At 34.6% G+C, this 26,373-nt stretch overlaps 1 protein-coding gene across 6 annotated transcripts in view; it reads left to right on the plus strand.

Annotated features, from left to right (window-relative positions):
• The window catches only part of PRKG1 (protein kinase cGMP-dependent 1), a 1,124,480-nt gene that overhangs the window by 1,094,680 nt on the left and 3,427 nt on the right, over nucleotides 1-26,373 (plus strand). For all 6 annotated transcript variants that reach the window (XM_033130095.1, XM_033130094.1, XM_033130096.1 and 3 more), the window contains 7 exons: nucleotides 5,210-5,349; nucleotides 6,290-6,379; nucleotides 18,211-18,352; nucleotides 19,586-19,749; nucleotides 23,325-23,447; nucleotides 23,532-23,594; nucleotides 24,969-25,035. In XM_033130095.1, coding sequence (XP_032985986.1) covers nucleotides 5,210-5,349; nucleotides 6,290-6,379; nucleotides 18,211-18,352; nucleotides 19,586-19,749; nucleotides 23,325-23,447; nucleotides 23,532-23,594; nucleotides 24,969-25,035 — 789 coding nt within the window. The remainder of the gene's footprint in view (nucleotides 1-5,209; nucleotides 5,350-6,289; nucleotides 6,380-18,210; nucleotides 18,353-19,585; nucleotides 19,750-23,324; nucleotides 23,448-23,531; nucleotides 23,595-24,968; nucleotides 25,036-26,373) is intronic.

A 26,373-nucleotide genomic window follows, 5' to 3' on the forward strand; every position in this document is an offset into this window, starting at 1 on the left:
TTTAACTACATTGAAGTAAATTTATGTTTGTACAAAATTTTGCGAAATTTTTGAAATATAAAACAGCAGAGAGGGGAAAGTTTTGTTTTTGTTTTGTTTTGTTTAGTATAAGAAAGGGTTAAGTTTGAATATAACGTATATTAAGATATTATGATCTGATTATAAGACATTTGGTTAAATTCTTCTAATAAATAACAGTTAAAAAATCATAAAGTTACTTATACCTTACATCTCAAAATTATGACTAGAATGCAAAACGTTTCGTGAGTTAATCTCACTTTATCTCACAGTTGAGTTTTGCAATATGTGATTCTGTTTCCTTCAATTTATTTTAAACCTTCTCAGAGTCAATTAATGAAAGAAATTAAAAAGTTAACTTACGATAATCAAATCCATCTATGTGAAGTTTTGGATTATAAATGTGCTTTAAATATTAGAATAAATTGAGCTATGTGAAATATTCAAGTGATCAATTTAGAAATACGTAAGCAAGTTTTAAAACTATTGCATATAGTATTTCTTTATAGGAGTGAGATTAGCATAGAATCAAATCGTGGGAGGGGGAATATTTGATTATTTGATGAAGAAAAATAATTTAAAGTTTATTATAGGTACAACATATAAATATAAATTTAAATAATCACTACAAAATGAAATAAGGTTTATTTAACACAGGTACGGTGAGGAAAAGAAATGGTGTGTTGAAATTGCACATTTCAGTACACAATCTTGAATCAATCAATGTAGGTAGCCTTTTGAGTTAATTAATCATTGCTGATTCCTTATTAAGGGAAATAAGTGTTTTTGATTTGCAAGAGATTTCTATAAAATAGTTCAACTCTTTGTTCATGTTGTAACTAAAAATAGAATAGTATGAAGTTCTTTTTCTGATCTTCCTCCAAACTGAAAGTTAAACATCTTTTGAAGAAATTGAAAGAAACCTGTCTGTCTAGAAAAATAGTTTTACTTGTGTTTTGATCAATTTGAATTTAATAATGTAGATATTTCCTGATATTTCTTGTCACTAGCTGTAGAACTAAATTTTCAGTCTGAAGGCAAGTTACAAAGCAAATGGGATTATCGACATTTTTCTCCTCAACAGGGGTTGAGGTAAAGGTGAGAAGGAAAGCAAGGATATAAAGAAAGGATAGAAAAGAAAGAAAATGTATTTATAGATAAAAAAATTAGAAGCCACAGTCCTATGAGTCTTGTGGTACTCTAGTTTAAAATGGAAGTGGAGGCTCTAAGAGTTATGCTCTTAGGAACTAGTGAGGTGTTTACAGACTGCAAAGAAAGAAGGTGCTTCCAGATCCTAGCGCTATCTCCACTCAAGCAAAGTAAAGACAAAACAGAAAGCCTCAGTAGATAGGCTATAGGATTCTGTAAACTTTTTATAATTAATACTTACTAAATTGCCAACCAATAAGCTGACTCCCAATGATCTCTGTAACTTTTACCTACCTTCCATCGGCAGCAGCCATCTGCCACCCACCAGCTGTTATCACCCTCTCTTCCCTCTTTCCTCTTGCCTCTCTCACCCACTCCTACCCTTGGCTTCTCCTCACAGGATACAAGCATTTAGTTGCCCAAGTTCCTGATAATACATTGAGATCTCTGTAAGTGCCTCGAAAAATGAGAGTGAGGCTTTATCTGGTCCCCCAAACTACATGTCTAGCATGAGTGAAGATTAAAAGTAATAATAATAATACATGGCTTGGCTTTTCTCACAGAGAGTCTACGAGTTAGCCAATTCCACTAAACTCCATCTTTAAAGCATCAATCACTATGCTCTTAATTTATTTTATATTCAATTCAGCTGAAGGGAAGCATAATATACTAGAAATAGCTTGGGTCCTAAAGACCTGAGCGTAAACCCAGTTCTGCCACTTGATAGCTCTGTGGACGGGAAGAAGTTGTGAACCTTTCGGATAATCTTCAATTTGCTCCTCTGGAAAATGGAGATGATAACAGTATCACAAAGGGTTTGCCAGGAAGATTAAGTAAGAAAAGTCATCTACTATACTGCTCATGACACCTAAGAAGAGCTTTATTAACATTAGCTGTTGTTGTGACTGATTATGAAGTGTTTGTAAAAACAAAAGAAGAACAACCAAAACAAAACCTTCCTTCTGCTGTTAAGAGTTGATGTTAGGACTTAATGAAATAATGTTGATGGACGTGTATAGCACGTTGTATTAAATGATGTTTGCTGCCTCTTTCTCTGACACCCCCGCTGATGGCTTCATTTATTTCCCTGCCTAGAGTCTTCCTAATATAAAGTTTGAAACTATTAAAAAAATAGTAAAGTAGGTAAATGTTTTTTTTAACCGAATAGCCTGGCTATAGTAAGATAAAACACCTGAGTGTAGGTATAACAGCAATGAGCTGCGTATAACAAAAATGGGAAATATACTTGGAATCAGAATTTACTAATTGGAGGGATACTAAAAAGTTTTGAAAGCTAGGAAAATAGGGTCTAAAGAGACGACCATAGTCCCCAGAACTAATTGGCAGCCAAGTGGACATTATCCTAGAGATGATTTTATTAATCTAGTAGGCTCCATAATAGGGAATATCACATCTTAGTCATTCAAGGGGGGAAAAAAAGGTTAAAATATTAAAAGAAAACAAAAACTGAAAATTCAGGGCTGAATCACAGAGATATTTGGTCTTGTATATTTCCTGTACTTTATTAGCACACATAAATCTTTTCTTCCCTTTTCATGTATAATTAAGGGAACTTTTGGAAAGAAGAAAAAGACCAAATGCTACTTATTTGCCATTATGGCTTCCCTGGGTTTTCTCCTGTTCAGCTCAGAGACACACAGTGTGGAGTTTAGATGCCAGCTCTGTGTGGCTTTGCCAGTGATAAATGGTCATGGTTTATTTCGTTCTTGCTTTGATTCACTTATTCAACAAATATTTCATGAACATTTACTTTATGTCAAACACAGTGAACAAAAAAAATCTCCAATCTTGGGTTCCTTACAGACTTGTGAGAGTAGACGGAAACTAAATGAGTACTCAGTAAAATACTTGGTGTATTAGCTTGCGATAAGAGCTATAGAGAAAGAACACTAAAAAAGAGAAGGAAGGAGTGCATAGTTTGTCTTTTACGTAGACTGGTGTAAGGAGAGATTTTCTGATTAGTCAACATTTGAGCAAAGAACTTAGGGAACAGAGAGGGTGACTCCTGGGGATATCTATGAGAGAATATTCAGGCAAAAGAATAGCATAAGCCAAAAAACACAAGAGCTTGCTTCCTGCGCTCAAGGAACAGCAAAAGAGTCCATTGGGACCTCAGCAGAGTGAGTAATGGGGGACTGAGGCTCATGGGTAGGAGGGGTCCAGATGGTGTGAAAGCAGGCCTTTGTGGAAAGCTTTGTTTTTACCATGACTGAGATGGGAAGTCATGTGAGGGTTTTGAGCAGAGAAGTGACATGATCTGGCTTTGTTTTAAAGAGAAGAGAGATCATCAATGAATGCCCATTCAGTGGCATTTTCTCCTTTAAGGTCACAATAACTCCCTACAGTAGCGGATGTTATGCTCAGCAAGAACTGGGGCTCAGAGCTGTTAAGCAACTGACCCGAGAGACTGAGACCTTCACTGCAGTCAGGATTCAAGTTCAGACCTGTGACCCTAAAGGCTCAGTTCTTTCATCCCACCCTATGCACAGTAAAAATGTGTGTTATCATCACTTAAGAGACAATTTTTACATTAGGTAAGTGAACTACACAAGTGTCTTCATTTAACTAAGACTCTAAAGATGGAATATGATATTGTTTTTTCTCTGCATTTTAGAGTAACACTGCTCACTTTTCATGCCATCTTTCCTATCTGTCCAAATTTCTTTTAGAAGCAGGTTTTCACATTTTGTGTTGCATTATGAGCTACAACTGAACTCATTTGTATTATACTAATCTTTCATTGTAAAGAGTGTCACCATCAGAGTAGAATGCCTTTAGCTTACGGCATTTTTGATTATCTAGTTTTCCCTCCAACCTGTCATGCAGATTCACAAATGCTGGCAGCGAACTAGACTCACTTATTTGAAGCGTTCTCATGTTGTGTTCTAAGCAACTTAATGTCCTCTCAGATTGAATTCGATCTATATATGTGTGCGTGAACAAGACACTTAAGAACTTTGCTATCCCTGCAGATTAAGCATAAATGATTCACAGCGAAAGAGGGGACAGCAATACTTCAGCTGAAAACCAGAAACAGCTTGTCACATTATTTCCTCAAGGCTTTCATTAGTTCTGAAAGACGTGGGCTGTTTGGTATTGTCTTGAGGATCGTTGTTGGAGAACACTAGACGATAACTGTTTCCAGTTATTATTAGTGATTAGCTCTATTATCTCCTTTTCCTTACAAATCACCTTGTTGAAGTGTTTTAAAGCATGAACACAGGCCAGTAGCCTGACCGAATCCAGAGCTACTAGGGTCCATGTAGGACTGTGACAGAGGCATGGAGGCCTTGGGGACATCAAGGTGCAGTTTAGGTCTCCCAAATTAGTTTATCAAAGGACTAAGTGTTGAGAGCCGAAAGGATTAAAGTCATCATGCATATTTGAGAAGAAGAAAAAGAAAATAAATAGTCTTCAAAATCTGTTGAAAAGAATCTCGTTACAATTATTTTCTCTTTTTAACTGGGGGAAAGGGAAAACCTGGAAGGTAAAAAGAGAAGAGAAAACAGTACATACTTCTGCAGTCTCAGCAGAGACAGTGGTCTGTCAGGGAATTTTATAACTTTCGAAATGTTTATGGACCACGACTAAGCAGGAAGAGCATAAAAGCCCATGTGATTTTACCTTCGTTATACTCACTTCAATCGAAATTGGAGAAGTTAGTTTTTATTTCTATTTTTTGATGCAAGGAGAAAAACTATAAAGTATACTCAAACACATACAAAATGAAATAATATAATGAAAATCAAGTACATGTGCCCTCTTCTAATTCAATCGGGCACACCATGAATTGTGATTCCAGTTAAGTTAAAATTCATCTGATCCAGTGTAATGAGTGGACAACAGTTGTGAGGCCTGGATTTTAAACCCAGGTCCAACAAGGATTTATTCTGTGACTTGGGTGATGGTTGGGGTGTCATTTCAGTGTTCCAGGCACCTGTTGATTTGGGGATGAGAATGCTTTCTATCCTATTACCTCTACGGGCTTTTTCACACTTAATCCCTTCTGCCATTCTCTAAGGTCCAGTTGAAAAGTGAAGAATCCAAAACCTTTGCAATGAAGATTCTCAAGAAACGCCACATTGTGGATACAAGACAGCAGGAGCACATCCGCTCGGAGAAGCAAATCATGCAGGGGGCTCATTCTGACTTCATAGTGAGGTAAAGATCCTGCGCTGAGGCTGAAGTGCCCGGCACCAAGTAGAAATCAACCACAAAAGCCTCTGCCACTTGCACTCACCATTACCCATTTCCTTCACACAAAGAAACATATTTTGTAATTAGATTTTAAGAAAGTTTTGTTTGGGGGGAAAAAATAAAAACAAGACTTGATTTTTTTTCTTTAAGAGAATTAGATTCTGTGCTTTGGGACATCTACATATGCTTTGGGAAAAAGCATATGTTTTTCCCAAAGGAGATACCAGAATGTCTACCATTCCATTTTTATCCTCTCTTTTACTCCAAAACTCCATAGACCCCTGGTACCAGAAAGAAAAAATACCACAAATCAAACTGTTTTATTTTTTCTTTAAGTATTTGAATAGTTTAAAAAAGATTTTCAAAAGTGAAACGACTATTCCATCTCAGGATATTCAGAGCACTAATAAGAAGATAATGGGGAATTGTTGAATGCAGAAGAAGCTTTTCTAGTTAATTTGCCCATGGCACTTGTTGAAAACAGGGTATAATATGAATTTAAGTGAATAACGCACAAATGTCATATATCTATATTTGTAAAGTGTAACCCATTCTATATCTGAGTACACTGTATGTTTATAACCACTAAATATTGCTCAAGAGTCCATGCTTGAAATATCAGTCAAATTGGAATTAGAGGAATCCTGAGAAGCCCTCTTTGTCCATAATCACTGGGATTAATCCACTTCAAAGGAGAGACTAGCCCCATAAGGTGTGTAGGTCTTAGTCAAGAGCCATTGTCTCCTTTTCTGTATTTGCAAATTCGGATCTCTCTCATATTTTTAATAACATCTCAAGTTTGGCATATCGAGAATAAGACTATAATTATAGTACTCAAAACATTTACATGCTTTTAAAAGACAATCATGTTTATAACCTATGTTTTCTTGTTTGCAATTCACAGACTATACCGAACATTTAAGGACAGCAAATATTTGTATATGTTGATGGAAGCTTGCCTAGGTGGAGAGCTCTGGACCATTCTCAGGGATAGGTAGGAGTTTTAAGACATTTCTATCATGTCTCTAAAAATGTAGTTGACTATGATGGGCTCTAAAAAGAGTCAATTTTTAAAAAGTATAAAAATTACATTTACATTTTACATATGCTTGTATTTCAAAATGTAAAGTAATACGGGGCACAACCCACTATACACATGTGATTTACTCTAAATATGAAAGTCACCCTGTTTCAGATTTGTAACTAATGATATAGGCTTAGTCCACCATAAAAATGATACCTAGTGAGGTATATACACAGACCATAGTTTACCTTAATTCTAATGAATCAAACAACTATATACCTAGAATTCAATTCATTGCTGTAACATGAGGAGAGAGTTATTTTGTAGTTGCAATCTGGATTAATTATCAGTTTAATTGCTCCATTTGTTTTCCCAGATGGGCACTCTGCCTTTCCTAACACTGAGAATATTTTTTTTCCGAAGTAACTTGTGTCCTCTACCTTTACATTATTCTTTGGTTTCAAAATTAGCAAAAGTTTCCAGGCTTCCCTTTCAGGCTTTGGCTGGTCTTAACAAAAAATGAATCCACTTATAATCCACTTATTCATGTAAACAATCTGATTTAGATTTACTTCTTTTTGTACTTTCAGGGAAAGTAAAGTTGGTCTAGTTAGTGCTGATTTGTTCCTTTTAATTATGCAAAATTAATTTCTATACAATATCTCGGGAGATCATTACCAACCCTAAATATTTACTTAAAAAAAAAGACCATAATTTTCTTTTCCTGTGAATGATCTTTTGATAATTTCCTACTAATGATCTAATAACATTCAAAAGTCATCCTTCATTGAGCATTCAACTTAGGAATCTTTCCTTTTGTCTTTGTTATAGTCTTACCCCTAACATTCTTCATTGGGTAACATCTTTCTGAAACTACTATACACAGGCATGATGTTCCCAGAAAGCCATGTTATTTTTTGATAATTTGTTACTTTGTAGATATCCCAGAATAGAACAAATGGTTCTTTATAAGCTATTGATTTAAAGTCTCATTCCTAATTGTGTTCTTATGGTACCTTCTTATCTTTGTAAACATTGTCCTTGCAGGACTTTTATTCCCATTGCCTTATTTGTACATGTCAAATGGATTTCTTTTTACTTTATTGTTCCCTATTACACTGATATTTTGTTTCATGTCTTAAGTTTAAGGTAAATAAGCATACAAGGAAAAGCATCATATTAACATGAGGGGATAGGGTTAACATCTGTACTAGGCTATGATATTATACTGTATTATTTACATTATTGTTAGTTAATATTTGAATACAAATTATATGCCAGGTATTGTGATAGAGGCTGAGAATACGATGATAAACAAAACAGATATTTTATCACTTCTCAAAACTTACAGGCAACATGTTGCACAAAGTTAATATTCTGATTTTTGAGTTCGTGTCTGATTTATCCTAATGTGGCTCTACTATATTATTTTTGACCTAATCTTTCAACCCATTGATTTATTTTGAATCTCTTCTTTACTTTGTTATAATTAGACTAGGAGAAGATTTACAGTTGGAAGTAAACAAGAAAGCAACAATAAGCTACATAAGGAGAGGAACAGCTATTTTAAACTTCTATTAAACATCTTTAACCAGACAACAACAAACAATAATAAAAGTTGATCTAAAGTCTACTCATGAGGCATGAATCTTACATAGGCATCAAACTTCAACTTATTTTTTGAAAGAAAACATTATTTCCTGTTTCTCCCTATTTAACTTGAGTTTGAATTTTGTTGGTTCACAAATGCTAGCTAAGTCTTCTGAGTGAGATTTATTTTGATTTGTCAGGGCAGCTAGAATTTGCTATTATGAAGCAGCTTATCTTGGGAGAAAATGATGGAGGCAAAATATCAACGGATGATCCTTTTTCTACCTCCACCAGGCTACTTTTTGATCCTTTCCATTTTCCTCCCTTTTATCATCCCTGGGTTTGGGGTACACAGTTGCTGGATTCCCCCAATATATGAAACACTCCAAAAGGGGCATGATCTGGAAAATGGCAGCTACCTAATCCGTGCTAAAGATTCAGAAGGGTGGAAGTGTCAACATTAAAAGCAATGGAACTATTATATATAAAATCACCTCAGATTCACTATCTTCTGCCAACTTTCTTTCTTATATATGAATGTAGCCTTAATGCTTTTATTCTGAGACTTATTCTTGTACTTAAGAAATTGCTGGGGAAAAGCATAGTTTTGGATATCCAAGGCTCCAATGAATATTGCCATTGACCAGCTTTCTCACTGTTTATCTTGCGGCTGAAAATCCTAGAGGTTGTTAGAAAGAAACAAAAAAAAGTCAAAAGGAAAGTGTGGTATTAGTTACAGTGTATTTCGAAATATCCATAGTCAAAACAAACCGTATGGTTCAATTCATTCAATTTTCTTTTTGTGTCCAAGGAAAGAAGCAGTAAGGGAAAAGCTATTCTAGAAGCATAAAGAAAATGTATTTGGGTTAATTTAAAGAGAGGCTTGTGTGACCTTATTCTTTACTGATGTGGTAATACAGTAAAATCCCTCTGAGCCTCAGGGATTTAGCTCAGGAAGTCTCCAGATAACAACAGACATGCTCCTTCTCTCACTTAGTAGCTGAGATGACCATTTGCTGCCTCTCATTTTCTCCTCATCAGCACAGAAAGAGAACACAGAGCAGTTTTTATTTGTTATCAAGAAGTAAGAATTAAAATGATACCATAGATACAAACAGGATTTGAAGAGTAGTAAATATTGTCTTATTTTTGAGATATGAACTATAGCAATGAAATATTGTTAGAATTTTTTACCTGTGTGTTCTTTGTTAGCTATTATGATTTATTTTCTAGTTTGTAACTTTGTTTTCCACAAATTCTGTTCCATTATTTGGAATAGTTTGGTACAAACTATTTCCTCCATAATATTTAAATAATTGGCAACCCCTGCAACTTCTTTAAAAATGTAAATGGTTACTGTGATAAAAAATATTATATATGTATTTATATTAGTATATATAAAATATATGACATTAGCATTTATGTATTATATGTTCATATTAGTATTTAATACCTATTCTAATGTAATGAAATTTAACATTTCAACTCTTTACTTAATTAAAATTATTTAATATTAGTTTCAGGTGTACAACATAGGGGTTAGACATTTACACAACTTACAAAGTGATCACCCCAATATGTCGAGTACCCAACTGACACAAAACATAGTTATTATATTATTGATTATATTGCCTATCATGTACTTAAATCCATGTGACTATTTTTATAATTGACAATTTGTACTTCTTAATCCTTTCACCCTTTTCACCCAGTCCCCTTACCCTCCTCTCATCTGGTAACCATCAATTTGTTCTCTGTATCTATGAATCTATTTCTGTTTCGTTTTTTCATTTATTTTGTTCTTTAGATTCCAAATGTAAGTGATATCATATGGTCTTTCTTAGTCTGACTTATTTCACTGAGAATAATACCCTCTAGGTCCATCCGTGTTGTCACAATGGTAAGATTTAATTCTTTTTTATGGCCGAGTAATATTCCATTGTATATATGTACCATATCTTCTTTATCCAATCATCTAGTGATGGACACTTAGGTTGCTTCCATATCTTGGCTATTGTAAATAGTGCTGCAGTAAATAGAGATGATTATAACTTTTTGAATTAGTGTTTTGGATTTCTTCAGATAAATATCCAGAAGTGGGGTTGCTGGGTCATATGGTAGATATATTTTGAATTTTTTGAGGGACATCCATACTGTTTTCCATAGTGGCTGCACCAATTTGCAATCCCACCAACAGCACACAAGGGTTGCATTTTCTCCACATCCTCTTCAACACTTGTTTCTTGATTTATTGATGAAAGCTATTCTGACAGGTGTCAGGTGATGTCTCATTGTGGTTTTAATATGCATTTCTCTGATGATTAGTGACATTGAGCATCTTTATATATGTCTATTGGCCATCTGTATGTGTTCTCTTTGGAGAAATGTCTGTTTCGGTCCTCTGCCCATTTTTTAATAGAGTGTGTGTGTGTGTGTGTGTGTGTGTGTGTGTACTTATATGAGTTCCTCATATATTTTGGATATTAACCCTTTATCAGATGTATCATTGGTGAATATCTTCTCCCATTCAGTAGGTTGTCTTTTCATTTTGTTGATGGTTTCCTTCACTGTGAAAATCTTTTTAGTTGATGTATTTCCATTTCTTTATTTTTCCTTGTTTCCCTTGCCTGTGGAGACATATCCAAAAAAAATGTTGCTAAGAGTAATGTCAAAGAATTTATTGTCTATGTTTTCTTCAAGAGTTGTATGGTTTTGGGTCTCACATTTAACTTTTTAATCCATTTTGTGTTTATTCTTATATATGGTGTAGGAAAGTGGCCCAGTTTTATTATTTTGCATATATATGTCCAAATTTCCCAACACCATTTATTGAAGAGACTGTCTTTGTCTTGACCCCATTGTATATTTTTGCCTCCTTTGTCATAGAGCAATTGACCACATAGGTGTGTGTTTGTTTCTGGGCACTTTATTCTGTTCCATTAATCTATATGTTTGTTTTTATGCTAGTAGCATGCTGTTTTGGTTACTATGGCCTTTTAGTTTGAAATTAGGGAGTGTGATGCCTCTAACTTTGTTTTTCTTTCTCAAGATTGCTTTGGCTATTCAGGATCTTTTTGTGGCTCCACATACATTTTAGGATGATTTGTTATAGTTCTATGAAAAATGCCATTCATATTTTGATAGGGATTGCATTGAACATAGAGATTGCTTTGAGTAGTATGGACATTTTAACAATGTTAATTCTTCCTATCCATGAACTCAGTACAGCCTTCCATTTATTTGTATCTTCTTCATTTTGTTTCTTCAATGTCTTATAGTTTTCAGAGTAGAGGTCTTTTATCTCCCTGGTAAATTTATTCCTAGATATTTTATTATATTTGATACAATTGTAAATGGGATATTTTCTTACTTTCTCTTTATAATAGTTTGTTATTGGTATATAAAAATGCAATAAACTTCTCAATATTAACTTTATACCCTACTACTTTACTGAATTTGTCTATTGGTTTCAATATTTTTTTGGTGAAAACCTGCGGGTTGTCTGTATAAATTATCTATTGATAGGTATGTAGTTATTGCCATTTTATTATTTTCTGGTTGTTTTTGTGGTTCTTCTCTGTACATTCCTTATTGTCTTGCTCTCTTCTCTTGTATGTCAATGGCTTTCTATAGTGTTAGGTTTGGATTCCTTTTTCTGTATTTCTTGTATGTCTCTTATAGATTTTTGGTTTGTGGTTACCATGTGCTTCAGATATACCAAGCTATGTTTATAGCAGTCCATTTTAAGTTTATGGTTGTTTAAGTTCAAATATATTCTAAAATCAGTACCATTTTTAGTCACCCAATCCACGTTGATGTTTTTGACATTATTTTTTACTTCTTTTGTGTGTGTTTGTGTATCCCTTAATTTATTATTGCAATTACACATAATTTTCCTACTTTTATCTTTTAACCTTTGTACTGTTTTTATAGTTGGTTGATCCACTGCTTTTACTGGTTAGCTTTGTCAATGAGATTTTCTTTTTTTTCCCATATTTTCTTATTCATATTTTAGCTTTTTTTCTTTTCTCCTTAAAGATGTTCCTTTAACATTTCTTGTGATACTGGTTTAGTGATGATTAACTCTTACTTTTTTTCTTGTCCGGGAAACTTTTTATTTCTTTTCAATTCTAAAGGACAGCTTTGATGGGTAGGGTAATCTTGGCTGTAGGTCCTTGCTTTTCATCACTTTGAGTATTTTGTCCTACTCCCTTCTGGCCTGCAACGTTTCTGTGGAGAAATCAGCTGACTGTCATATGGGAGCCCCCTTATACGTAACTGTTTTGGTGTTGTTGTTGTTGTTTTTTTCACTTTTAAAATTTTTTTCTTTCTCTTTAACCTTTGTCATTTTAATTATGATGTGTCTTGATGTGGGCCTGTTTATGTTCCTCTTATTTGGGACTCTCTCTGCTTCCTGGACTTGTATGTCTATTTCCTTAGGCAGGTTAGGGAACTTTTCAGTCATTATTTCTTCAAGGAGGTTTTCAATCCCTTGCTCTCTCTTTCTTCTCCTTCTGATATCCCAGTGATGTAGAAGTTATTATGCGTGGTCCCAGAGGTCCATTAAATTATCCTCATTTTTATTTATTTTTTTATTTTTGCTGTTCTGATTAGGTGTTTTCTGCTGCCTTGTCTTCATTTAATCTGCTATTGATCCCCTCTAACATGTTATTTCTTTCAGTTATTGTTTCCTTTATTTCTGACTGGTTCTATTGTATAGTTTCTATCACTCTGTTGAAGTTCTCCCTGAGTTCATCTATTCTTCCCCTTAAGTTCATTGAACATCTTTATCACCAGAATCTTGAACTCTGTATCTGGTAGATTGCTTGTCTCAATTTTGTTTAGTTCTTTTTCTGGAGTTTTATCCTGTTCTTTCATTTATCCTGTTCTATGTCTCCTCATATTGGCTGACTCCCCGTGTTTGTTTCTATGTATAAGTTAGATGTGCTGTGTCTCCCATTCTTGGCAGAGTGGCTTTATGTAGTAGGTAGCATGTAAGTCCGAGCATCATGGTCTCTCTAGTCACCTGAGCTGGCTGTTCCAGGAGTGTCTCTTGTGTGGGTTGTGTGTGCCTTTCTATTGTAGTTGAGCCCTTGTTACTCTTGGTACATCAGTGGGTGGGACTGACCCTTAGGCTGACTGGCTGTGAGGGCTGGCCGTGACTATAGTGGACAAACTGTTGTGTGGGGGCTGACCCAACAAAGTATGAGTTGCTTTAATGGGGCTCTGTTGCCAGGCAACTCCACCTTTTGGGTCTGTCATTTGTGGAGCTGGTTGGGTGGGGTTCTAGTGCGGGCCAAGGTCATCTGTCATTTGTGTCTGACTTGGGGCCAACCGAATGGGACTACAAAATGATCTGTGCTTGGTTGCCAATTGTGCTACACTTGGAGGCACTTGGGAAGGGCTATACTGTAAGAGACTGACTATACTAGTGTGAGGCTTGGGACCCTTCAGTGGGTACCACGATGTGAGCTGAGGCCAGCTGCTGCTTCTGCCAGGTTTGTGGCCACTTAGTTGAAGCTATGTTTCAGGCCAACATGAGCCATGGTGTATGCCAGGCTAGGGGCCCATGATGAGAGTTGCAGTGCATGTTGAGATGGGTCTCAGCTACTGCCAGGCTTGGGGCTGCTTAGTAAGAGGTGCATGGCACATCAAGGCAAGCAGCTGCTTGTTTGGGGTTTGTGGACATTTGAGAAGTTTTAGCAAAGTCCACAGTGTGAGCTGAGGCAGGCCACTTATGTGGAAAAGCCTCTGGAAGATGCTCCGTCCTGGCATGTAAGTTGGGTTGGGTCTCAGGGAGTCACCAGAGTGGGGCAAGCAATCATTGTCAGGTTAATGGAGGCTCAGAATTGGAACTCCCCTGTGCTTGTCAACTGGGTGTAGGGAGCAATCGCTCCTGCCAATGTTTCTGTTCCCAAAGAAAGCTGCCCCTCTAGCCCTGAAGCCAGTCAATTCAGTTTCTTCCCATATGCCCCTGGTGCTTTTCGAGCTGCCACTTCTGCACTGGATACCAGAACAAGTGAGTCTATGAGTGAAAGAATCTGTGTGTGGTCCCTCAAGAAGAATGTCTGGGATTCAAGCAGCCCTTCATAATACTCACAGGCAATTCCCTGCTTGTTTTCACAGGCAGATGTATAGGGACTCCACTTCCCAGCACTGGTGCCCAGGATGGGGATGTGAACCCTCACTGATGTGGGGCACCCCCACCAGATGTGGGGCAGTGAACCCTCACTCCTAGGGGGGAACCTCTGCAGCCAAGATATCTTTCCCAATTCTTAATTGCCAGACGGGGGTGTGGGAATAGCCCATTTGGCATCTCCACCCCTCCTACAAGTCTCATTGTTGCTGCTCCTTTATATCCTTAGTTATAGGACTTCTGTTCAGCTTGTCTTCAGGTGGTTCTCAATGATGGTTTTTCTATATGGTTTTAATTTTTATGCGATCATGGGTGGAGGAGAGCACAGCATTTGCCTACTTTGCCATCTTTACCAGAAGTCCTACAGTGGGTGATTGTTTAAATTCCATATTAGATAACCTAATAAAAGATCAAAGTATTTCAAGAAAATGAACCCAGTTTCATAACAATTCAGCCCTCCAGTTGAACTTTGCAATTGGAAAGAAACCTGTACAGGTTGTAAGACACTTTATGTTTATACATTCATTAATGATTATTGTTAGTAGTCAGTGAAAAGATGGAACTGATCTTTTGGTAAGAGATAGTTTGCTACATTCTGCCATTTCAGGACTCAGTTTATGACAAGTGGATTAAACATTGTGATTAAATTTTAATTTGAGTCTATCAATAAGTATACATAATTTTTTCCTTTAATTCTTTCAGTCAAATTGCTGTTATATACTGCCACCTAGCTAAAACAACTACCCATTCCCAAAAAAAGGCATAAGGCCCTATCCCTTACTTGTTTTAAATAAAATTACACAACTGTCAGTGCATAATTTATTATTTTGAAGAGCTACATAGGGCAGTGATTTATTTCTTTAAGCAACTTTTTAACTGTTGATAAAACAAGCTTTCATTTATATTTTAGATCAAATTTACATTGTCATTTCCAATTCTGATAGTAATTTTTCATTTTGAGTCATCCTAATGCTATGCATTGTGATTGCTTTCTAAAAGAGTATTTTAAAATCCTGAAATTACCTACATCAAATGTTTCATAATGAAACTGTGTTGCTGGTATACATTTTATGTTCCTAATTAGTAGTGATTTGTCACATAACACGGAAACAGATTTGAGACAAGCTTTTTGTTTAATTTTTAAAATCATTTACAAATATATTTATATATGGGAGACTCTCAATATAGATCTGTTGAAGGAAAGGAAACCAGCTTTCTATAATTCCCAAATGGCTGAGAACCAGAAAAACCTTGGAACAAATAAACAGGGCTGTCAAGAACTGAAGACCCAAAGATATATGATTTGTGGTTTGTTCACTTCCTGGTGGAAAAAGGAGGGTTTTTTATTGGCAGGCAATAAAAGGACAATTTTTGCCCATACATTTGTAAGATGCATGGAGAAAATAAAAGAAACAGAGATTAGCAGAAGACTGCAGAGCTGACTCGCAGAAGTTAGCCTTGGGAGTGAGAAGTAGCAAATACTTCAATAACAGTGATTATTAGTGTTTTAAATTCCCTTCTCCCCACTACCATTCCCAAAAGACTTCAGATCTGTCCTATATCTGTCATTTTTCCTGAATTAAGACACAGTAGCTAAAGAAGACTTTTTTGATGCTCAATTATAATGGCTACTATTTATTAAGTACCAGTTGTGTTCCAGGTACTCAGCTAAATACATGCATCAGTTCTTGTATGCTCATGACCACTCAATGAAAACGTTTCTAATTAATATCATGTTGCACAGAAGATCCAGAGAGATATAGTTAGTTGCACAGTAAATGGAACCCAGATTTGAGCCAAGGACTCTTGCTTCAGCGTCCATATTCCTAATCTTAGCCTCCTTTGATGAATTTGAGTTGTATTAAGAATTTTTTCATCTTGCTGCTAATGATCAGTTTATTCAGAATATACGTATGAATACCATTCAGCAGAGATTTCATGAGAAATTGACCTCTCACACAAATGTTTATTAACAAAGAAGTTGTCCATTTTGTTCCATTCACAATGGAATATTAAGGGAAATGGAGATGTATTGCCCAAAGTCACAAGTGCAGAAATTATCTTTTCTAGCAATAATTAAGAGTTTGTAGGCTTTCAAAAAGGCCCACCCAAATTACAATTAGACAGTCCTGATACAAGGGAGTAATTGATTTCCTTATAAAAATAAGACATGTAATGTGAAATAAGGCAAGGCTGTATTCCATGTACTGTTTTGTTTTGCTTGGGCTTTGCTTCTGCTTTGCAATGCCCTCCATGGAGGAGGACTAAAGTTATACTACACTGAAATAGTTAAAACTCTATGTTAAGGATCTATTTTCTATTATAATTGATGTTTATATTTAGATCTATATAGATCTATAATGATCTATTACAGATGCTGACTATTTAAGGCAAATAATCTCTCCCATTGAAAGAAATATACTGCTCTCAATAGACAAACATAATTAAGGGCAAAGAAGAAAGGACCTTAAAGGTACTCTACTCTAATCCTAATCCCTTTCCTAATACATAATACTATATAGTCTGAGCTCTGCAAAGTTAGCTCCACGTCAGAAGATAATTGTAGCATAAAGGGTATCCTTCATTTCCTAATAAAGATGCAAGTCTTCTCAAAACAACTTTTTCTTGTCCTTATAATTCACAGTTGTTCCATTCAAATATTGTTTAAGAGAGATACTAGAATCTGAGTCATTATAGCTGAGTCTTATATCTAGAAGAAGAGATCTCATCATGCCTCAAATTGTACAAAAGAAAGGTATTTTTGAGGAGAAGAACTAATTATTTCAGTGACCACTCAGGAGACATTGGTAGTTGAAATGAAGGCTATACCTTTCTGGAAGACACTATATATTTCTTAAAAGAATGACCTGAAAAGTCGCTGATTTAGCCTAGGATTTACTTATTAATTTTGTAAAATAGCAGCCATATTCCACTTCTCAGTTTGTCTGACTTTACTCCTCAGTATTGAAAAAGAAGCAAATGTCACCAAATGCAAACTGATTATCAGTCGTTCTCATGAAAGCAAATTCTGGGGCCACCCTTTGTTGTATACTATCTAAAACCACCTGAATGCGTTTCTCATGTTACATCTTAGCCACGTAAAAGGCTCATGCTCACACTATCGTTCTTAGATTATGATGAAATGATTAAATTGTGTTTACTAATGGGGGAAAAGAGGGGGAAAAAGTAGTTTATTTTTTAAGGATTTCCATGAAAAATTTTGTTTGTTTGTTTTATAAGTATAAAGGGTCTGGCCTAGAACCAAGCAGTTAACCTTGGATATTAAGGTTTTTTTTTCTTTTATTATTATTTCATTAAATAGATACATGAGAGAGCCAGACAAATAGAGACACAAAGAGAGAGAGCTTTCTTGTTAAACATCGTAATTAAGTTTACTAATAAACTTTCCCATCCAATTATCTTTTTCCTTCTAATTATCTTTTAGCTTCATCTTTTCTTTCTAATAAGAAGGCGGCAGTGTAGGAAATGCATTTTGTTTGTCTTGCTGACAGAAGTTTCAAAAACAGAATACTTTGATTTTGATATAATTATAGCATCACAGCTTATTTCCAAAGTGGCCCTTTGAAACATTAACTTTTAATCACATTTGCATGAACCATATCTATATTATTTATAAAGATTCAACAACAGGCCCTCTAAGAATAAATATGACTAAACCCATAAACTCTCCTTTAAAAAACACCCATCTATAGACAAGCTCCAAAATAGGATTCATCTCTCTTCTGCCCACCGTTGTATATATACCTTTGTAGATTGTAGTGAGCTGTTTAGAGGAAGTCACCAAGTATACAAAATACGGTGTGTCATTGAACTCTTCAGTGTTTTCAGGAAGTTAGATTGAACTGTCTTATTCATAAGGGCAAAGAATTCCTTGACTTAATCCTCAAATGCTTTTGAAAACCCAGTGCAATGGGGTTTTCATATGACATTTGTCCAGTAGGATATTGGTCTCTGGGGTCAAATTTTGGTACAGAAATATAGTGAAAGAAGAAATAAAACCTTATTCAAGAAGCTAACTTCTTATATACTTTTTATTGTATGTTTTGTATCTCAGAGGTTCATTTGAAGATTCTACAACCAGATTTTACACAGCATGTGTGGTAGAGGCTTTTGCCTATCTGCATTCCAAAGGAATCATTTACAGGGACCTCAAGCCAGAAAATCTCATCCTAGATCACCGAGGCTATGCCAAACTGGTCAGTGTGTTTCACACATGATTTCTGCCCTATTGGTTTATGAAACTGTGTTTATTTGCTAACATTAAAGTCTTATGTTCCTTTTTATATATTATAACTTTTCTTAAAAGCAGTTTCTACTGTTACTATTTTCAACTAACTATTCTTTCAAGTTGAGCAAAAGTTATGAGAAATTAAATTGGCTAGGTAAGAATTAATAATATCCTGGCAAAACATGCTTCAGTGCACTAAGCTTTCTGGCATGCATTCGTAAGTCCTAGAAGAGCTTCATAGTTCTTTCTCTAGCTGGTTTCCTGCCATACAAAGGGAATGGGTATTTACATTATGGGAAACCATAAATCATTTTAATATTTTAGATTTGAGAATAATGCAAATGGAGAAAAATGGGCTTTACAGGTAATGTTATCCAGATCATGTTAGTAGTAGTAATAGTAGTAGTAGTAATTTTTTAAATTTGTTCAAGGGCTCTAAAGATTTACTGTAGAAAGTTCTCTTGTTTTAAAATGCAGAACTTTTGTGGGCTTTGAATCTGTCAGTGCCTGACTCAATTTTTAAATTTTTAGAATATTTATTCAGCATGTGGTTTTTCAAAGAAATCAAATAAATGGCGATTCATTATTTATATTCTCCACCAAATTGTTTTAGAAAAATAGATTTTCTGCATTTGAGCCTCCTTCTTCAAAAGGTTTCTAGAAAAACAAAGGAAACATTTTCGTTTTCTCTGTGTTTATCAGAAGCAGAGTCATTGGTCCCATAATTTGTTACTTAGCTCCTTCAGCAGTAAAGTGGCTTCTCAATTAATACTAAAAGAATTGTCAACTTTCTTACATCTAGCAGAAATCATGTATATTCTGGAAAATATGTCAAGTTGGTCCAACTGGTCTTTTGTAACTTTTGAGCCAAGGAGAGACTATTTTATATGTCCCAACCTTCATTGGCCAAAAAGAAGGAAAAATGGAATGTTTCCAGAAAGAAAGGTTTGCCTTTATTTTTTAATGATGTGAATTTCATCCTCTGCTTAGGTTTCAACTTTTCCCATTATAACCTAGTTTGATCAGGGAGGCTTTGTTTGTTTGAAATATAGATGACTCCTTTTAGAAGACAGGACTATAACAACTAACATTACATCTGTTTTTATTTTCTTATTATCATAGTGTACCTCAGCAGAGTAACTTCTGCTTTTAAGCTTAATCATAAGTGGCTTGAAATATCTTGTTTTTCTCTCTTTGTAAGGTTGATTTTGGCTTTGCAAAGAAAATAGGATTTGGAAAGAAAACATGGACTTTTTGTGGGACTCCAGAGTATGTAGCCCCAGAGATCATCCTGAACAAAGGCCATGACATTTCAGCCGACTATTGGTCACTGGGAATCCTAATGTATGAACTTCTGACTGGCAGGTATGGACGTTGATAGAGAACTGCCCATGAAAATAGGCCAACAAAACAGCTACACACTCCTGCCTTTGTCACTCTGATTAGACTGTATTAATGTACGTGTCACCATATCTTGTTACCATACTTCAATTAGTTATGCAAATGACCAGAAGTTCCTCAAGCAAAAGTCTAAAATGAGTCAGATAAGGGTGACACACTCAACATCAACTTTTGGTCTCATTATTGCTAATTCTTTATACATATGTGAATGTGGAATGATCTGGTGTCCTTATATGAGATTTCTGTGTGTAGTCATTGAGCCAGCAATAAAGTAAGGGAGATGATAGTCATATAAAAATATCTTGGTCAACTATTTATGTGTGTGTGTGTGTGTGTGTGTGTGTGTGTGTGTGTGTGTGTGTAAAAGGAGCTGTTAGAAATTGTTATATCCAAATGAAATTTGAATGCTTTTCAGGTCTTTTATGTAATGATATTATAGTCATCAACAAATTAAAAAAATACTGTGGATACTACCATATACAAAACAAACTAAACTTTTCAAGGAAAAGCAAAAGAAATATACTACCAAGTCATGCACTCAGGACAATGAGAATAGGGTCATTATGACCTACAGAGTTCAGAAGAAGGCTAGGTTTGTCCAGGGTGGCTTTAGAAGCAGGGCCCTATAGGAAGCATGCAGAGAGCAAGCAAGGGAAAAAGCATTGCCAGCAGAGAGATATAGCTTAAATAGAGGGGCAGTAGTGGGCAAAGACATGAAGAAGGTCCATGTTAAAAAATGATGGGAAATCAATTAGTCACCTTTCAAGGATCATGATTGCTGCACTTTAGTGTTTGGACTCCATCCAGAGAGAGCATCACTGAGTGTTTTCTGACAAAGGGGTGAGATGTGTTGTGGCATTTAAGGAAAACTAGCTAGCAGAAATGTGTAGGGAAAATTAGAAGATGGAGGGGGAGGCTAGTTTGGATATCATTTCACTAATTTAGCTCTAGGAAGCTGAGAGCCTAGAACGGAGCAAAGGCTGTGGAATTAAAAGGATACGCATGAAGTCGCATATAAAAATGAAAGGAAGACTTGGGACCATTAGCCTATGTGTTCTTTATGAGGATTCAGTGAATATATGAAGCACCCCATAAATGCTAACGGCTACTCCTAACATTGCCAGGGATAGTTAAACTGTGCTTTTACTTTTATTTGTAGATATTTTACATTATTACTCTTGAAGTTTCTATGTTGACTTCAAATAAATTTTCTGTGACCTGACCCAATTCTGGTCAATATTTACCTTCTACACAGAAAGGTAAACAGTTTTAAATATATGACAAACTAAGTAAGTAGACATGTAAAGATATAAAATATTTGGACAATACAGAAGGTTGAATTTGACATACATGCATATATGTGTATAGGTAGACAGCTAGATAATCTTTCTGGTGTTTTTTGAATTGCTATAAAAACAAATCATATAATGAATGGAAGAAAACCCAGTATTGCCTAAGAATTAAAATACTGACCATAAGTAACTAGACTAAAATGTTAACAATGGTAATTTCTATTTCTCCTTATGCGTTGAAATTTTTCTACAATCACTTATTCCCATTTATAATTGCATTCAAAAGAATAAAATGCCTAGGAATAAATTTAACTAAGAAAGTGAAAGACCTGTACTAGGAAACCTATAAGACATTAGAAAAAGAAACTGAGGGAGACACAAATAAATGGCAGGATATACCATGCCCATGGATTGGAAAGGTTAGTATCATTAAAATGACCATACTATCCTAAGCAATCTAGAGATTCAGTGCAATCCTATCAAAACAGAATAAAGAAAGCCCAGAAAGAAAACCCTTGCTTATACGGTCAACTAATTTATGACAAAGGAGATAAGAATACACAATGGAGAAATGACAATCTGTTCAGCAAGGGATGATGGGAAAACTGTACAGATACATGAAAAAAATAAAACTGGACCACTTTCTTACAACATATAACAAAAAGTAAACTCATAATGGATTAAAGACTTAAGTTTAAGGCTTGAAACCATAAAACTTCTAGAAGAAAACATTGGTAGTAACTGTGACATCAGTCTGAGTAATATCTTTATCACCTCAAGCATGGGAAACAAAAGTAAATAAACAAATGGGACTTCATCAAACTATACAGCTTCTGCACAGTGAGGGGAACTATCAACAAAACAAAAAGACAACATACTGAATGTGAGAATATATTTGCTGATAAATTAGTACTTGGATTCATTTAATTTTGGTTATTGAACACAATGAAAATGTTATAATCTTTGGAAATCTTAAAATAATACTAAAATCAACAAAAGTTAAGGTGAGAGAGAGAAGATTGGAATAACTATAGGAATACCTATTTTTCATCATTCATAGTTAGAAATCTTAAGTAATTTTTTTTTGAGTTATATCATTACAAAAAACTATAAATTCAAAGTTAAAAAATGTTTTCTTAATTCTTTAGGAATTAATATTGTTGGTGAAGAAGCACATATTTGAAATTTAGCTTTTTTTTTTCATTTTTATAATACTCCTCAGAGTAATTTAAAGTAAAATTAAATTGAATTACATTTTTATTTTAAAAAGCATGTATAGTATAATCCTGTGTCTCTCCATCTACATAGAGAAATGTGTAAAATTATATTTCACAGTGTTAATTACTATTAATATTTTTGGGTGTTGAATGATTGTTACTTTCTTCTAAGTAATTTTGTATGTTTTGTATATTGAATGAATATCTTAGACTGAATATACAGTGCTTATTAAAAACACAAAAGTCACCTTGACTAAATGATTTTTATTGTCTAAAATAAACAAATACAACAGCAAAAATATGAATTAGAAAACATTAAATTGACAACAAAAATCTAAGATGTGGTTTTTGCTCATTTGTAAAGTAAAAATTAAAATTGTCAAGTTAAGAGAGTAAAGAGAATATTCAATCATAACATCATAAAAGAGGAAATTCTTAAATTCTAAGAGAATATTAAATAGAATTGCATGTTTATACATTTTTTAAAGTGATTTAAAATGTACAGGTAATTACTAGCTAACGGCATATTAAAGTAAGTAAAAAGTACATGTGGCAGAAAATTAGGACAAAAGTTCAAGGCAGATACCATCACAGTTTTGAACACAAGCAAATCTCCTACTTTCTATTTTAAGCAGATCATTGTTTGTAGCTGGCTCATCCCGTGACATGGAGTCCTATCACATGTTCTTGTAGCCCCTTCTAATAGTTTCAGACTTCATCAAGTGTAATCAGTGAGATTGTAAGTGCCATATGAGAAAGGGCCAGAAAGTAGAAGAGTCATCCTGAATGACCAAGGCATCTGCCATAAAAAGAAATGAGGGGAACAGCAGACAAACTTAACCCATTTATATTTTGCTAAGTGATTTACTTGGAAAGGTTGCCACACTGTTTTGCTATTCATCGAGTTTTATTCCATTATCACTCCTAATAGAAGCCCTGAATAAATATTGATGTCATTTGTGGAGTGTTTTAAGTTTTCTTATTTAGAAAATAAAAGTAAGATGTCTTTTCATGCCTCTCATTCTTGCAGCCCACCTTTCTCAGGCCCAGATCCTATGAAAACCTATAACATCATCTTGAGGGGGATCGACATGATAGAATTTCCAAAGAAGATTGCCAAAAATGCTGCTAATTTAATTAAAAAACTATGCAGGTAAGCCTTTCAACCACATAATTTGTGGAAGGTTTGTAATGTGGGAAAAAATAGATTCCTTATCAATTATTATTTTATTTGTAGGGATAATCCATCAGAAAGATTAGGGAATTTGAAAAACGGAGTAAAAGACATTCAAAAGCACAAGTAAGTATTCTTTCCTTATAATTTTCAGTGTGAGAGTTCAGAAAACCTGACAAGCTTGTTTTTTAAGTTAGGAGTTGTATAACTGATATAATTAGCTCATAGGTACATCCAACGAGAGATGCAAACTAGTTAGCCTTTTTATTAAAGGCCTTTCTGGGTGTATGTCTAGGACTTTATTCAGATACATCTGACTCTGTAACATGCCAAACAACACTTCCCCGATGTCACTTTCTCCCAACTCACAATAACTAGCATGTTGTTCTCCCTGGTACAAAGAGGAAATGTGTATTTTAATTCTGGATTCTATTCCCTACCAGAATATTAAAAACAAAAGTGCTCCACCATATCATGCCTCATTTCCTAGACTAGACCCAAAATATATTTTCCCATCCATTTCCTAATTAGATAATATGAGAAAGAAAGAAAAAAGAAAAGGTACAGAGTACAGTCTCTGTTTTAAACAATAGTGTCATCTTAAATATCAGACCATACCCATCTACATTATCTGGATGTTCTAAGGCTAAATAAACTAAGACCAAATTTATGTGTCTCTATTAGTCTGTTTCTGTAACATTCACAGGAAGTTCACATCCCTACCAGAGGAACTCATTTAGCAAAATACCTATGCATATCTGAAAAGCCTGCTAAGAATTTAATGTAAGCATTTGCTAACGGTGAACTCTTTCAAAAACAAAAACAAAACAACCAAACAACAATAACAACGACAACAAGACTTTCGTGTTTTTTGGTCCTCATTTTCACAGAAAAGCTGTACACAAAATACCTCCATTGTATTATTTGTGCAAAAGTAATTGTAGTTTAAAGGTTAAAAATTGCAAAAAACACAATTACTTTTGCACCAACCTAATATTAAAGAAGGGAAAAAAATGTGTGGTGGTGGTGGAATGGGATATGTAGAGACCAATACAGTGATGTGAAAAGTGCTGAAACTACCTACTGAATCAATGGCAAGGATGGAAAGGTAATTTTCTGTCCTGACTTTTTATGTTCTGATTTTATCTACCTCCTTAAAATAAAATATCCTGTATGGCACAAGGCCAAGCATATTATGGCATTTATTAAGTTATAATGACAGTGTCGGAAAAAGGTCATACAGATATTATGACTGAAATTACTAGACTAAAAAGGAGGTGCTTTCTAATTGGCATTTAAAACTTTGACAGATTTTTTTTAAGTGTGCATTCCACAAAATAAGCTAACAGAAAAAAATCAGCAATAGAAAAACTGTTTGTCACATTGGAGATATTTGCCTCCCTGCTTTCCGTCAGTCATGAACGTTATATGTTACAATGAGAAGGTTTTAGTTGAAATAATATGCCTTGAAGTCTCTACTTTTTGTTTTTCCTTTCCTAGATGGTTTGAAGGCTTTAATTGGGAAGGCTTAAGAAAAGGCACCTTGACACCTCCTATAATACCAAGTGTAAGTAGACTTTCCAGTTTGCATTGTGTGATACACGGGACAGTGTTTATGTCAGTCATCAAACACCTGTTATTTTTAAAGTTTTATTCTATGATCAGATTAAATAAACTATAGGGAAGGTATCACATTAAAATAATGAAATCTAAAACCCATGCTTAAAAACAGATTAGTTAGGGGATGGTGTATATTGTATACATATTTTGTATATGAATTTTACCATTACCTTTTTAAACTATTCATTCTAATTTAAGTTTCTTTTATTTGTGGATAAAGGTTGACTTTTAGTTTGGTAAGTGTTAACTATATACTGATGTAGACAGAAGAGTATAATGAATCTCCAACAACCACATTCTTTTTTCTTCCTATAATATATAGACTTTATAAATCATTGCCCGAGAAAAAGAAGAATACATTAAAAACTTTAATGAATTAATCATATTCATGAATGATTACCAGAAATACATATATTTTAAATTTGTGTATCTATGTATATAAGACACAGTAAGTTCTTAACAATTTAGTGTGTACATAATTATACTTGGATGAATTAGGACAAGGAGCTGTTTACTTTCTGTTTATGATACCAGCTCACTCTCTACCTTGCTCCATCCCGAAAAGCCTAACCCATTAGTCCCCTTAGTGAACTGGTTATTAAACAGGCTATTTAAAAAAAAAAAAAAATTGATGTATTAAGAGAGTTAAGAAAAAAAAAGAAAATTTTCCTTTAGATCCTGATAAAAGGATAAAAGAACACAGTTGTGCCAGGAAATGCTTTACGTAATGTTTTTGTTTTCCACAAAACAAAACCCATCATGCATTAATTAAACTATTCCTTTGCCCTCTGGTTTCTGGTTGGGTCTGGCCAACAGGCCCTCTGGTTCCTGGATGGCTTTGGTCAACAGTCCAGCAACCATTTTCAACAGCTATCAATTCCTGTCCAATATCGTTTCATTTATGCCCCCATATAATTCCTCCTCACTTGCCCCCATATTACTTTATTTTTCCCAACTTCAAACTGTACTACAAAGCAATAATAATCAAAAGAGTATATCAGCAGAAAAATAAACATACAGACCAATGGAACAGAATTGAGAGTCCAGAAATAAATCCAAATAAACACAAATATGGGCAACTGATTTTTGACAAAGGAGCCCAAAACGCACAATGGAGAAAGGAAAGCCTCTTTAATAAATGGTGCTGGGAAAATTGGATAGCCACATGTAAAATGAAATTAGACTGCTATCTGACATGATACACAAAAATTAACTCTAAATGGATTTAAGACTTGAATATAAGATCTGAAACAATAAATACATAAAAGAAAACATAGATACTAAA

Source organism: Rhinolophus ferrumequinum, chromosome 16 (assembly GCF_004115265.2).
Source record: "Rhinolophus ferrumequinum isolate MPI-CBG mRhiFer1 chromosome 16, mRhiFer1_v1.p, whole genome shotgun sequence".
In the NCBI taxonomy this organism is placed as follows: domain Eukaryota; kingdom Metazoa; phylum Chordata; class Mammalia; order Chiroptera; family Rhinolophidae; genus Rhinolophus; species Rhinolophus ferrumequinum.